At 45.6% G+C, this 13,965-nt stretch overlaps 1 protein-coding gene across 10 annotated transcripts in view; it reads left to right on the top strand.

Annotated features, from left to right (window-relative positions):
* LOC120301006 (teneurin-4-like) overlaps positions 1 to 13,965 on the top strand; it is a 612,847-nt gene that overhangs the window by 473,419 nt on the left and 125,463 nt on the right. For all 10 annotated transcript variants that reach the window (XM_039327639.1, XM_039327638.1, XM_039327645.1 and 7 more), the window contains one exon: positions 1,336 to 1,571. In XM_039327639.1, the coding sequence (XP_039183573.1) occupies positions 1,336 to 1,571 (236 nt within the window). The remainder of the gene's footprint in view (positions 1 to 1,335; positions 1,572 to 13,965) is intronic.

Raw genomic sequence — 13,965 nt, 5'->3', positions numbered from 1 at the left:
ATTTGAATACTTCCTTCTTGTTCCATCCTACACATCAGTGTGTGTGTTTGTGTGGGATGTTTGTCCTCCACTGTTTTTATCCATTGAAGCAAATCACTCGTTAATTGAAGGGGTGTGTGGAACCGGGGAAGAAATCTTTATAGTGTGAATTTATGTCATCTATTACACAACCACTCTATCTCAAAGACAGGACGCTTGCTGCTGTTAGAATTTGCCCTGTTATATGACCTTGCTTGCCAGAGTTCTTAAGTGAATCTCTGAAGAGAAGGACGAGGGGGGACACAATAGCAGTCTTCCAATATCTCAGGGGCTGCCCCAAAGAAGAGGGAGTCAAGCTATCCTCCAAAGCTCCTGAAGGCAGGACAAAAAGCAATGGGTGGAAACTAAGAAAGGAGAGAAGCAACCTAGAACTAAGGAGAAACTTCCTGACAGTCAGAACAATTAACCAGTGGAACAACCTGCCACCAGAAGCTCTGAATGCTCCAACACTGGAAGCTTTTAAGAAGAGACTGGGCAGCCATTTGTCTGAAATGGTGTAGGGTTTCCTGCCTGAGCAGGGGGTTGGACTAGATGACCTCCAAAGTCCCTTCCAACTTTATTATTATTATTAGTTGTTAAGTTAGCAAAAGGGAAGTGAAGTGAATTTGGCTTCCCCCATCGACTTTGCTTGTTAGAAGGTTGCAAAGGGGGAACACATGATCCTGGGCAATTAAAAACTGCATAAAAATAAAAAGCAAAGTAATAAGACGTAGAAAACCATGGGACACAATGGTTGCCTTTCTTTCTTTCCTTCTTTCTTTCTTTCTTTCTTTCTTGGTTGCATTTCCTTCCTTTCTTTTTTCTTTTTCCCCTCTTTTTTCTTTCATGGTTGCATTTCTTTCTTCCTTTTCCTTCCTTCCTTCCTTCCTTTATGTCTTTCTTTCTTTCTTCTTTTTTCTTTCTTTCTACCTTCCTTTCTTTCTTTCTTTCTTTCTTGTATTTCCTTCCCTCCCTCCCTCTTCCTTCCTTCCTTCTTTCCTTTCTTTCTCTCTTTCTTCTTTTTTTCTTTCTTTCTACCTTCCTTCCTTCCTTTCTTTCTTTCTTGTATTTCCTTCCCTCCCTCCCCCTTCCTTCCTTCCTTCCTTCCTTGTATTTCCTTCTTTTCCTACCTCTTTCTTTCTTTCTTTCTTTCTTTCTTTCTTTCTTTCTTTCTTTCTTTCTTTCTTTCTTTCCTCCTTTGTTCCTCTGGTGCATGATGCTAAATTTGGGTTTTGTTGGTTTTGAATCGAGGCTTCACAGCCCAAAGTCTTCCCCAGGTTTGCCTGCTTTGACACCTGTCCTTTTCTCACTCCACAGGCACTTCCTGTTTAAACCCGGAGGAACGTCTCCACTCTATTGTACCACTTCGCCAGGGTATCCCTTGACATCCAGCACGGTCTACTCGCCACCCCCTCGGCCCCTCCCCAGAAGCACGTTTTCCAGGCCTGCCTTTAACCTGAAGAAGCCATACAAGTATTGTACCTGGAAATGCGCTGCTTTTAGTGCTATTCTCATCTCCATCACGCTGGTGGTGCTGCTGGCATATTTTATAGGTAAGCTGCTACCTCTGATTTCCTACTTAGGGAAGAAACAAATAGTAGTAGTACTTGTAGAGCAAACGGGTTAGGATGGACAATACCCCCCTTGTGGGAATGGTTCATTTTGATAGTTGAGAATATTTGTAATTCAAGAGTTAAACCGTGGGGTCCTTGGTGGTCTCTGAGCTAGGTTGTTCTCTTGCAGACATTTCATGACCCAACTAGGGAACGTCATCAGTGCTAGAATGGAATGGGGTTTGCGGAAAAGGAGAAAGGGAGGAGGAGGACTGTGGGGCCCTTGGTGCTGTCTGAACTTGATTATTTTCTTGCAGACATTTCATGACCCAGCTAGACAACCTTATCAGTACTAGATGAGAGTGGGGTTTTGGGGAAAGAGGGGAGAAAGAGGAGGTGCAGGAGGAGGAGAAAGATGACACTGTGGTCCTTGGTGCTCTCTGAACTTGATTGTTTTCTTGCAGACGTTTCATTACCCAACTAGGTAACCTCATCAGTGCTAGAAGGAAGTGGGGTTTGTGGAATAGAGGAGGAGGAGGAGGAGGAGGAGGAGGAGGAGGAGGAAGACGACTGTGGGGTCCTTGGTGCTCTCTGAACTTGATTGTTTTCTTGCAGACGTTTCATTACCCAACTAGGTAACATCATCAAGAATGATGATGTTACCAAGTTTGGTAATGAAATGTCTGCACCAAAGTCAGAGAGCACCAAGGACTCCACAGTCCTCCTCCTCCCTCCTTCTCCTCCTCTTCTTCCTCCTCCTCCTCCTCCTCCTCCTCTCCCACTTTCTTCTAATACTGATGCTGTTACCAAGTTCGTTAATGAAACGTCTGCAAGGAAAGCACCAAGCTCAGCGAGCACCAGGGACCCCAGAAGGTTCAATCTGCTCTTTAACCTGAGTATAGGTCAGTGGTGGCGAACCTATGGCACGGGTGCCAGAGGCGGCACATAGAGCCCTCTCTGTGGGCACGCGCACCGTCGCCCCAGTCCTAGGCCTTCAGCTGGGTTTTATAAAACCTTTTCGCTTTAGGCCTCCGCTGCCATGTGCAAGAAAGAAAAAAGGTTCAATCAATCAGTCAATTTCAACTTCTCACGGGGAAAAAAAAGATCTTGCAAAGTTGGAATTGATTGATTGAACTTTTTAGTCCCACCCAGTCTGCTGTTATCACCGCAGCCACGCCCACCCAATGGGCCACGCCCACCTGGCACCTGATGATGCATAAGTGGGTTTTGGGTTGCAGTTTGGGCACTCGGTCTCTAAAAGGTTCGCCATCACACTAGTATAGGTAGTCCTCAACTTATCACCATAACTAGGACCGGAATTTCCCTTGCTAACTGAGGCGCTTATTTATTTATTTTACTTTTATTGATTGAAATTATACGCCACCCATCTCCCTTTTCAGAGTGGCGCCTGGTTTGACGACCTTTTTTCTGCCACGGTTGATAACCCTGGTTGTTAAGTGACTCACACTGCCACTAAGTGAATTTAAAACCTTTTCCCAGCTGGGAAGCTGAAAAAGGGCGAACACACTTGACTTGCTGCAGCGGTCATAAATGCATCCCAGTTGCCAAGCCTCTGGATTTTGATCCCATGATGATGGTGGGAACGTAGCAACGGTTGTAAGGATGAGGACTGCTCGTTTTTCAATGCTGTCATAACTTCTGCCCAGAGTCACCTTAACGGTGAGATGGCTGGCATATCCGTTTAATCAATAAAATAAATAGAAGTTGGAACGGTCACTAAATAAATGGTTATAGGTTGAGAACTTCCTGTAGCCCGAACAGGAACGTGGTTCAGTGTCTGCTAAGAAAGAAGTTTTATTCCTTACTGAGTCTCAGGTGGATGGGTGACCTTCCAGCAGACCTTTGAAATAACCAGGGTCCTTTCTCCGAGATTTGTACATTATGATGTCACACCGTCCTCTCTTGACACCTTAGCAATTAGGGATGTGCTGATGGATAGGTAGACTGACCTTTGAATGGGTAACCGAGCGTGCTCCGTAAAGGAAGAGAAGCCAGGATGAAAAATGGACGTCAATTAATTTCGGTTAATTAAAAGCCACCGTTACCATTGTTTTCCTTGCATTTAATCCCATTCCCCTCTTCATACAAATTAAGATTGAATAGCTGAAAGGGAAGGGCACGTTCAAGGCCACGTGTCGTTCAGGCAGGTGGGGTTGTGTATCCTTCTCGCAAGTCGGGATTTGCAAAGGAAGAGCCAATCCTGTAGATAACGTGTTTGTCTCCAGCAGAATTGGCGGCTTCCTTTGCTTTCGCTGCACTGAACTTGGCATAAACTCGGTCACTTTTCGGCTCCTCCTTAGAAGCATCCCAGGTTGAACAGAGGGCCTGTACTTGTGAAGCGGTACACCTCTGTGGGTGTATCTCAGGGCCTCCCTACACTTGTTCGTTATCTAATCCACAGTTCCCCAACTTTTCCAGGTTGGCGGTTCAGAGTAGGGGGCAGGGGAAAAAAAGAGGGGATGGTTTTGTGGGAAGGGCAGGCTCGCGTGTGCCTGCGCACGAGCGCCTGCGAGGTTTGCGGTGACACTCGTGCAAGTGGGTCCGTGCAACGAGGCTTGCACGACTGGAGCCCTGTGTGCGCACCGGCCGGCTACTCAGGTGGTCCAGTGGCGATTAGGCTGTGGCCCACAGGTTGGGGACCCCTGATCTAATCTATGTGCAAAAACGTCTCCTTGCAGCATTACTACAGCGTGTATGGAAACTTAGAATAGAATAACAGAGTTGGAAGGGGTCTTGGAGGTCTTCTAGTCCAGGATCCCCAACTCCCGGGCAGTGGACCGGTGGCGGGCCACAGCATGCCAGCAAGCGGTCCGCACAAACAAGCAAAGCCTCATCTGTGTGATGCAGGCATCACACAAAATCACGCACCCTCGGTCCACATAAAAATCGTTCTCCACGGAACTGGTCCCTGGTGCCGGCATGGGACCGCGTGAACGCATGCGACGCAAACTGCCACAGCCTGGTAGCGGGCCACAGCCCACAGGTTGGGGATCCCTGCCTTATGAGATACCATCTTCTAGTTCCCTTCCAGTTGAGTGGCTCTTGACTCAGAATTTGTTGCTTTTGTGTTCCTATAATAAGAACATGCAAAGCCAGGAAAGGTGGTAACCCACAGTGCAGGGGTCCCCAACCCCTGGGCTGTGGACCAATTCCGGGCTGCGGCATGCCAGCAACCGGTCCACACAAACAAGCAAAGCCCCATTTGCAGGATGCTGGCAGCACACAAAACCACACACCCTCCAGTCCGCGGAAAAACGTCTCTCCATGGAACCAGTCCCTGGTGCCCAAAAGGTTGGGGACCTCTGTCCTACATGTATAGGACATCTTTGAATGGGGAAAGGAAAGGGCAGAGACCTTGATCATGTCAATGAGAAATGGGCCATTTCTTTCTCAAGAGAAGACCTGCAGATTCCAGGTGGGGGAGACCAGTTAGGGCTGTGAAGTTTAAAGAAAACTCCCGTGGGTTAAAAATGGGGGAGCCAATAAGAAGCTAAAATCTTGGTTCTCCTACCACGTTACCTTTGTTGCCTTTTCAGCCACGGTGTAATATGATCAGACATGATGAATCGATCAGGGTGAAATTGCTAGCAGGTCAATGGGATTTGTCACCTTCCATTATTCGTCAAACAGATCCTGGGGTGTTTTTTTTGTTTGTTTGTTTTTTGTCTTGTTGGACATATCCATGTGTTAGAGGAACTTTTTCCTAGTATGTGTCAAAGTTTGGCGTCATTCAAAAAATAGGATTTTCTATTTTCTAACGACCACGATTGACCACAGGCACACTGGCTGAGGAATTCTGGGAGTTGAAGTCCACAAGTCACGAGGGGGCCAAAGTTTCCCCCATTCTGGCTGAGGACTTCTGGGAGTTGAAATCCACAAGTCATGAAGGGGCCAAAGTTTCCCCCATGCTGGCTGAGGAATTCTGGGAGTTGAAGTCCACAAGTCATGAAGGGGCCAAAGTTTCCCCCATGCTGGCTGAGGAATTCTGGGAGTTGAAGTCCACAAGTCATGAAGGGGCCATAGTTCCCCCATGCTGGCTCAGGAATTCTGGGAGTTGAAGTCCACAAGTCCTAAAAGGGCAAAGTTTGAAAACCCCTGTCCAAGACCCTCATTTTGATTCGTGTTGGCCTCAGTTTGGCTGGCTGCTTTCTTGCACAGTTAGTCCTTGACTTACGATTGTAATTGAGCCCAAAACGTAAGTTGCAAAGCGAGAAATTTGTTAAGTCAGCTTTGCCCCCATTTTATGACCTTTCTTGCCACAGTTGTTAAGCAAATCCCTGCACTTGCTAACTTGGTGAGACGTTAGTGAGTCTGGTTCCCCATTGACTCTGCTTGCCGCAAACGGGTCACGTGACCCCAGGGACACTGCAGCCGCCGTACATATGAGCCCGTTGCTAAGCATACGAATGTGGATCACATGGCTACAATGGTCGTAAATGTGGGAAATGGTCATGAGTCCCTTTTTTCAGTGCTTTTGTAACTCTGAATGGTCACTAAATGAACTGATGTAAGTTGAGGACTACCTGTACGTTTATATATCCATGAGAAAAACCAGCCAAACCCTACATGCTATTTTTTGCATCTTTACCTATTGAACTAGTTACAGGTAGTGTAGTCCTTGACTTAGGACCGGTTGCTTAGCGACCGTTCAGACCTCTCTGGAAGTATTTATGACCTGGTTCCGAAGTTTTAACAGTCTTTCTGTCACAATGATATGACCCCATTTTGGGCATTTGGCATCACATTAAATGCATTAATTGGCATTTCCTGCACCCAACAATCATGTGACCATGTTTGATGACGGCTTTTGCCGAAAACCCCAAGTTACTTCTGGTTTTCGGCAAAACTGCAGCCTAACAAACAATGGGTTCGTTTAACGACCGCTAGAAAAAAGGTCATAAACATGAGTTGGTTGTGTGACAGTTGATTTACAAACCGTCGCAGTATACGACCGCAATGAATAAGCTCCGTTACTGTCCTATGTTGAGGACTACCCATATAGAACAAATCAAAATATGGCACATTTAAGGAGAGAAAGCAGAATAAACTGGCTCCTGCACTAATTAAAATGGACCCTAAACTCAAATATATTTAACAGTTTGGTGATATCTTTCATGTTGCATTAGACCTCAGGAAGCAAAAGCGAAAACAAAACGCAACTGCAGGATCCTGTTTTTTTCTAGGCGACAATCATGAATCATAATTACAAATTTCTCCAAGAATTAGTTAAAATCAAAATTAATTGTTTCCGCTCAACATAAACATATTTAATGAGCAGACTCAGCTATCAGGCTAACTGTTCTAATCAGCAGATGGGGGGGGAATGCAGATAGTTAATTAGATTTAATGAAAAACCGTGTGTAATTTTTAAGTATAATCAATTATTTATTGATGTAATGAGCCGGCTCTGGCTGGGCTTACTAATTAACTCATTTAAAAATTATGAATAACCTTTTCATTGGTAATTATTTTCTACATCTTGTCAAGCTGCAGATAAAAATTGCATTATCTTAAAATGAAAAAAAAAAAAAAAACAGCCAAAGCAATTCCTTTCCGCCCCAATTCTCCTTTGCTGAATAAAATGGAGATTTCCGGGTCCGTGTTTTTCACCATTTCTTGGGTCACCGGTGAGGTGGTGATGGTTGTGTAACTGTGCCTGGACTTGTGTAGACATTTTTCCAATGTAAATAACAGTGAAACCAGAAACGGTGATGCAACAGCTAGAAACAACAGCCATCTCACTGATGCAACCCCAAAAATGGAATCTGATACTTGAAGTATGCTTTCATCATTATCCAAAACACAACTAGAAAATGCTGTCAGTATTTTTCGTGGAATTAAAAGTCGTAGAACAAGAGAATTAACATTAGATTATCTTTTTTTTTTTCCGGATACGGTCTTCAGTGCAGAAAACTTGTGGCTTCTTTTAAATCCAAGCGTATTACAAAGCAATTCATTCTAATCTAGTACTCAACTGTCGCAATAAAATTTCAACAGCACGAAAAAGAATTTTGTATTTTCAAATGACCAGACTCAAAGAGCAATAACCTAGAACAGGGGTCCCCAACCCCCGGGCTGTGGACCGGTACCGGGCCACGGCATGCCAGCAACTGGTCCGCACAAACAAGCAAAGCCCCATCTGTGGGATGCAGGCAGCACACAAAACCACACACTGACACATACACACACACACAGAGACATGGTCCACGGAAAACTTCTCTCCATGGAACCGGACCCTGGTGCCCCAAAGGTTGGGGACCTCTGACCTAGAACTCAAAAACAAAAGTAAAAATAGACAATCTATTTCATTTAGTGACCGTTCAAAGTTACGACGGCACTGAAAAATGGGACTTAGGACCGTGAATTACGTCCTTTGTAGCATCCCCATGGTCACGTGATCAAAATTCGGATGGTTCATATTTATGATCTTCGCTGTGTCTCTGGATCATGTGATCTTCTTTTGCAATCTTCTGACAAGCAAACCGAGTGGGGAAGTCAGATTTATTTAACAGCTGTGTTACTCATTTAGCAACGGCAGCTATTCACTTAACAACTGTGGCAAGGAAGGTCGTAAAATGGGGCAAAAAACCCCTCACTTAACCAATGTCTCACTTAGCAGCAGAAATGTTGGGCTCAGTTGTGGTCGTAAGTCGAGGACTGCCTGTATGCTTCAGTGCAGTCGGCACCTACCCAACTTCAACAAAAAGTGGAACTGAAAAAGCGACTTTTGGCCCTTTTTCACACTTACGACCGTTGCAGCATCCCCATGGTCACGTGATCAAAATTCAGACGCTTGGCAACTGACATGTACTTATGACGGTTGCAGTGTCCCGGGGTCACGTGATCGTCATTTCTAACCTTCCCAGCCAGCTTCTGACAAGCAAAGTTAATGGGATAAACCAGATTTGTTTAATGACCGCATGATTCAATGGAAAGCTGCAGTGATTCGCTTAACAATCGTGGCAACGACTATCATAACAATCAGGTGTAACTCGGTTAAGAAGCACCTTGCTTAGCAGTAGAAATTCTGGGTCCAACTATGGTCGTAAGTCAAGGACTTAGGTGTACTTTGACCTGGTGATGTCACATCTTCAAGAAGAAAAGCAAACTCACAGCTTGCCAAGATACCAATAATTAAATTAATTTATCAGACCTCATTACCACATTGCCTGCAGAGGTTGTGGGTGCTCCATCACTGGAGGGTTTTTAACTGGACAGCCATTTGTCTGAAATGATATGGAGCAGGGCTGTCACGCTCAATTTCATTGAGGGCCGCATCAGCATTGCGGTTGCCCTTAAGGGGGGGCGGGGTGTGTGGCCAGGGTGGGTGCGGCCTACTGGGTGGGCATGGATGGAGTAGGTGTGGCCTACTGGGTGGGTGTGGCCAGCTCTACATCGTTCACATCAAGGGTGCCTGTGGGGGCCTGGGCAGGAGTGGGGCAGATCTGAGGGTCTCTGGCAGAAGGGGGTGGGACCAGGGCAAGCGCCAAGGCATGGTCCACTGGAGGAGCCTCACTGTTCCTCTCAGGCCATGCGGGGGGGGGGCTGGATGGTGGTGCAGGCTGCCCGGAGCCCTGGGCAACAAAGGCCCAGCCTGGCCCTCGAGCATCCACGGCACCAAGCCCAGCCCCACTTCCTCAAGGGTGCGCCCAGCTGCACTTACCTCCTCCTCAAGGCTGCTGCTGCTGTGCTTGCTCTCCTTAGCCAGGTTGCTCATGATGGGTACGAGGGCAAAGTCAGAGGGAGGCCCATTCCCTCTCCATGGGAGGAGACCCGGCTTTGTATCCAAAGCTTCCTTAGCAATAGGATGGGAGACCCCAGGATAGGCTGGAGCCCATGAAGCCAGATATGTGAAGTAGGCCAGGGCCATTTGCTGGCCACTTCCAGGCGATGGTGCATTTCTTCATTCCTCACAAAGGGGGACACCTCCCCAGCATGCACCCAGGGGGCGGGGCCGACGCGGCAGGGGCCGGTTCCTCGCTGTTTCCGGACGGCCTTGTGGAGCTAAGACTGAATGCGTTTCAGCACAGATGGCCACCACAAAATTGTACATTGGTTCCCAGCCGGCCTGGGCCAGGGCCAAGGCAGTGGGGGCAGTTCCCTCACTGTTTCCAGGATGGCTTCGCGGGCCACATGAAACCACTTCACGGGCCACATCCGGCCCCCGGGCCTTGTGTTTGACATGTCTGGTATAGGGTCTCCTGCTGGAGCAGGGGGCTGGACTAGAAGACCTCCAAGGTCCCTTCCAGCTCTATTCTGATTGAATGAAGAAGTGATTTGTCTATTGGACATTTGTCTATTGTCTAAGGAGAAACTTCATAATAGTGAGGACAATTAACCAGTGGAACAGCTTGCCTCCAGGTGTTGTGGGCGCTCCATCTCTGGAAGTTTTTAAGAAGAGACTGGACAGCCAGTCCATTAGGGGGCTGGACTAGAAGACCTCCAAGGTCCCTTCCAGCTCTGTTATTCTGTTAAGGCCACAATGCTTGTGTGAAGTCCAAAACCGCTTCCTCTGAATCACGTTCAGGGTCCCTTTCAATTCTGTTCTTCCTAATTTCCATCGGCAACCGCCCCACTGCAAGTCTGTTAAACTGTGGTTAAATCCAAGTTTCACTGTGTATTATTCCCCTCCTGCAAGTTTATATTTCAGCCCTGATTTTACACTGCTAATTTTAATCGAGTTTAATTGGGTCGAGTTAGCAAAATATGTTTCATGCTGACAGGTTAAATTAAGGCACTTGATGTTTCCGCTTTCATGATGTTAAATTCTCTAAACAATATTTGCTTTCTGAAATAACTCAGTTCATTGAGTTTGGGAGAAACATACTATTAATATCTCAGGAAAAAACTACCAAATTGAAGGAAGTACTGCTTCCTTTTTTAATTTAGACCCTGTGATCCGCGTAGGTATTTTGAGCCCAGTTCTTCATCCCTGGAGCGCCTCCAGAATCAGATGGCATCGCACAAAATAAATTGTAGATCAACACGCTGTTATTTTTAATCATCTTTCTTTGGATTAGGATTTGTTTTTAACCCGCTATCTATAATGCCATCTTTGCTTTTAACTCACCCAGTTTTTTAAAATGAGAGAAAGGCGGAAACAGGATCTATATTGCAGGTTCCAATCTAGGTCGGATCACTGGGACCGGAGATTTAATCTTCCAAACTTTTGGACTTGTCCTGGCACCGATCCTCAAGGAATGTCTCTCTTTCCCAGAATATGTGCTTTGGGTTATTATGTGCGTGGTTTTTATATGGCGCTTGATTGTGTTTGGGTTTTTAGTTGTGGATTGGAGTGTTGATGGCTTGCTATAAGTTGTTGGTTGTCATTAACACTTGTGCTGCTAAACTGTCGCCTCCTAAGTAGTTGATAAGCTGGTGGTAAATCAGCATTCCTGTTTACTCCCATCGCTTCCCTGGCTGTTTTTGTTCCTACCCGTCCAACAATCTTAGTAGCTTCAAAATTAAATCTACATCCTTCTTCATTGCACAGTGACCTATATTTCTACTCTACATGCTATCCTGTTTTATTAATGGATTGAATTTATAAGACACTGCAGCTGTAAGAAAAGTACAGCATTAAAACAATTTAAATGTTTGTGTTTGTTTGTTTGTTTTTGAGGAAAGAGGCATCTGGGCTGGTGGGGGGGGGAGCCAACTTGTAAGCCCAGGAACTGATCAAACATTATTGTCCAGGGAAATGGCCAGATTTTAAAAGTTTCTTTTAAACAAGCTCAGAGTGGGATCTTCACTTCATTGTTTTAATTCTTGCTTTGTTGGAACTCATTATTTAAAAAAGGGGGGGAGGGGAGAGACCTCCAGTTTCAAGTTATTCACCCCTTCCTTAAATCATCAAATGGAATAATCCCAGGTACGGTCAGAAATCAGGAGATCGGTTATAACCTCCCATGTCCTACTTATTTCTTTGCTGTATTCACTACATGCATACTGGCTCAAACGGTTGCTGGAATTGGGTCTGTCTAGTTCAGTGTTTCCCAAACTTGACAATTGTAAGGCATGAGGACTTCAACTCCCAGAATTCCACAGCCAGCAATGCTGGCTGTGGAATTCTGGGAATTGAAGTCCTCATGCCTTAAAATTGTCAAGTTTGGGAAACACTGGTCTAGTTTAATGAAGAGAAGGACAAGAGGGGACATGATAGCAGTCTTCCAGTATCTCAGGGGCTGCCCCAAAGAAGAGGGAGTCAAGCTGTTCTCCAAACCACCTGAAGGCAGGACAAGAAACAACAGATGGAAACTAGCCAAAGAGAGAAGCAACCTAGAACTAAGAGAAACTTCCTGACACTGAGAACAATTAACCAGTGGAACCACCTGCCTCCAGAAGCAGTGAATGCTCCAACACTGGAGGTTTTTAAGAAGAGACTGGACAGCCATTTGTCCAAAATGGTATAGGGCAGTGGTTCTCAACCTGTGGGTCAGGACCCCATTTGGGGTCGAACGACCATTTCACGGGGGTCGCCAAACCACGCTGTCCACCATTTTTTTCCCTTTTCCCTAGCTGTCCTACTCCCTCTTATTGGTGGCCACACCCACTTGGCCACACCCCTGGGGGTCACCACAACACGGCGAACTGTATTATGGGGTCATGGCATTAGAAAGGTTGAGAACCACTGGTATAGGGTTTCCTGCCTGAGCATGGGTTGGACTAGATGACCTCCAAGGTCCCTTCCAATTTTATTAGTATTAGTATTACTACTAGTACTAGTACTAGTATTAGTATTATTAACATACATACACATACATACACATACATACACGCACACACACATACATACACACATACACACGCTGTATTTACAAGTAGTCCTCAACTTAATTCATTTAGTGACAAAGTTACAACAGGAGTGAAAAAGGACTTACTACCATTTTTCACACTCATGACCGTTGCAGCATCCCTGTGGTCACGTGATCAAAATTCAGACACTTGGCAACTGGTTCATATTTATGACTGTTTCAGTCTCCTGGGGTCATGTGATCCCCTTTTGCGACCTTCTGACAAGCAAAATCAATGGAGAAGCCAGATTCGCTTAACAACCGTGTTGCCAGTTTAACAGCTGCAGTAATTCACTTAACAACTGTGGCAAGAAAGGTCATAAAATGAGGCAAAACTCCTTTCCTTCCTTCTTTCCAAATTTCATTACTGAATATATAATTTATTTATTCATCCTTTTCCCTTCCCTCCCTCCCTCCCTCCCTCCCTCCCTCCCTCCCTCCCTCCCTCCCTTCCTTCCTTCCAAATTTCATTACTGAATATGTAATTTATTTATTCTTCCTTTATCCTTTTCCTTCCTTCCTTCTTTCCTTCCAAATTGCATTACTGAATATGTAATTTATTTATTTCTTCCTCCTTTTCCCTTCCCTCCCTTCCTTCCTTCTTTCCAGATTTCATTACTGAATATTTGTTTTATTCTTCCTTCCTCCCTTTCCCCTTCCTTCCTTCCTTCCTTCCTTCCTTCCTTCCTTCCTTCCTTCCTTCCTTCCTTCCTTCCTTCCAAACTTCATTACTGAATATATAATTTATGTTATTCTTCCTTCCTCCTTCTCTCCCTCTCCCCTTCCTTCCTTCTTTCCTTCCTTCCATCCATCCATCCATCCTTCCTTCCTTCCTTGCTTCATTCATTGATTCATTCATTCATTCATTCATTCCAATTTTCATTCCTAGAATATGTATCTGAAATGAAAACAATGGCCATTCAAGTCAAATGCAGCTAAAAGGAGGGGTAGAGTGTTGTTTTCACTTAGTAACCCCCATGTCTGGTTGCTAATTTTGGCGTGCTTGAAAGTGACCCTACCTAAGCTGATTTGCCTTCGTCTCAAGGCTGGCCCTTCAGACCTGCACTTCACGGCCTCTCTGTTAATCCCGTCCTTGAGTCCTACAATGGGTCCTTGTGAAACATCTCTGGGAATCTTCTTTTACAAAAGAACTCCCTATAGCCAAAGAAACGTGGTGTGCAGCTGTAAGAATATGCGCTAAGGGCCTATAGAAAAATGGCCGAGGCAGAACAATTTTAAGCACTTCTCTTCTAAAGTAAGGGCGGTGGGAAGAGTAGGTGTGTTCCTGTCCTTTTGACAGCTTAATTAAGATTCCTAGCAGCTGTTGTAGAGGAACAAACCGAAGGAAACCGTTGGGTTACAATGGGTCCTCTGTGGGAGGATTAACACAATCCACTTGTCTGGTTGAACTTGGTTGGGTTTCTCTCTAGAGACTTCCAGCAGATCCAGGGAGCCCCTAGAACAGTGGTTCTCAATCTGTGGGTCGGGACCCCATTTGGAGTCGAACGATCATTTCATGGCGGTCGCCAAACAACGCAGTCTGCCATTTTTTCCCCCCTTTTCCTTAGCTGTGCTACTCC

This window comes from Crotalus tigris, unplaced genomic scaffold (assembly GCF_016545835.1).
Source record: "Crotalus tigris isolate CLP2741 ecotype Arizona unplaced genomic scaffold, ASM1654583v1 scf7180000024363.772921, whole genome shotgun sequence".
Classification (NCBI taxonomy): domain Eukaryota; kingdom Metazoa; phylum Chordata; class Lepidosauria; order Squamata; family Viperidae; genus Crotalus; species Crotalus tigris.
Note: the sequence above shows the minus strand (reverse complement) of the source record. Positions and strands in the feature narration are given on the sequence as shown.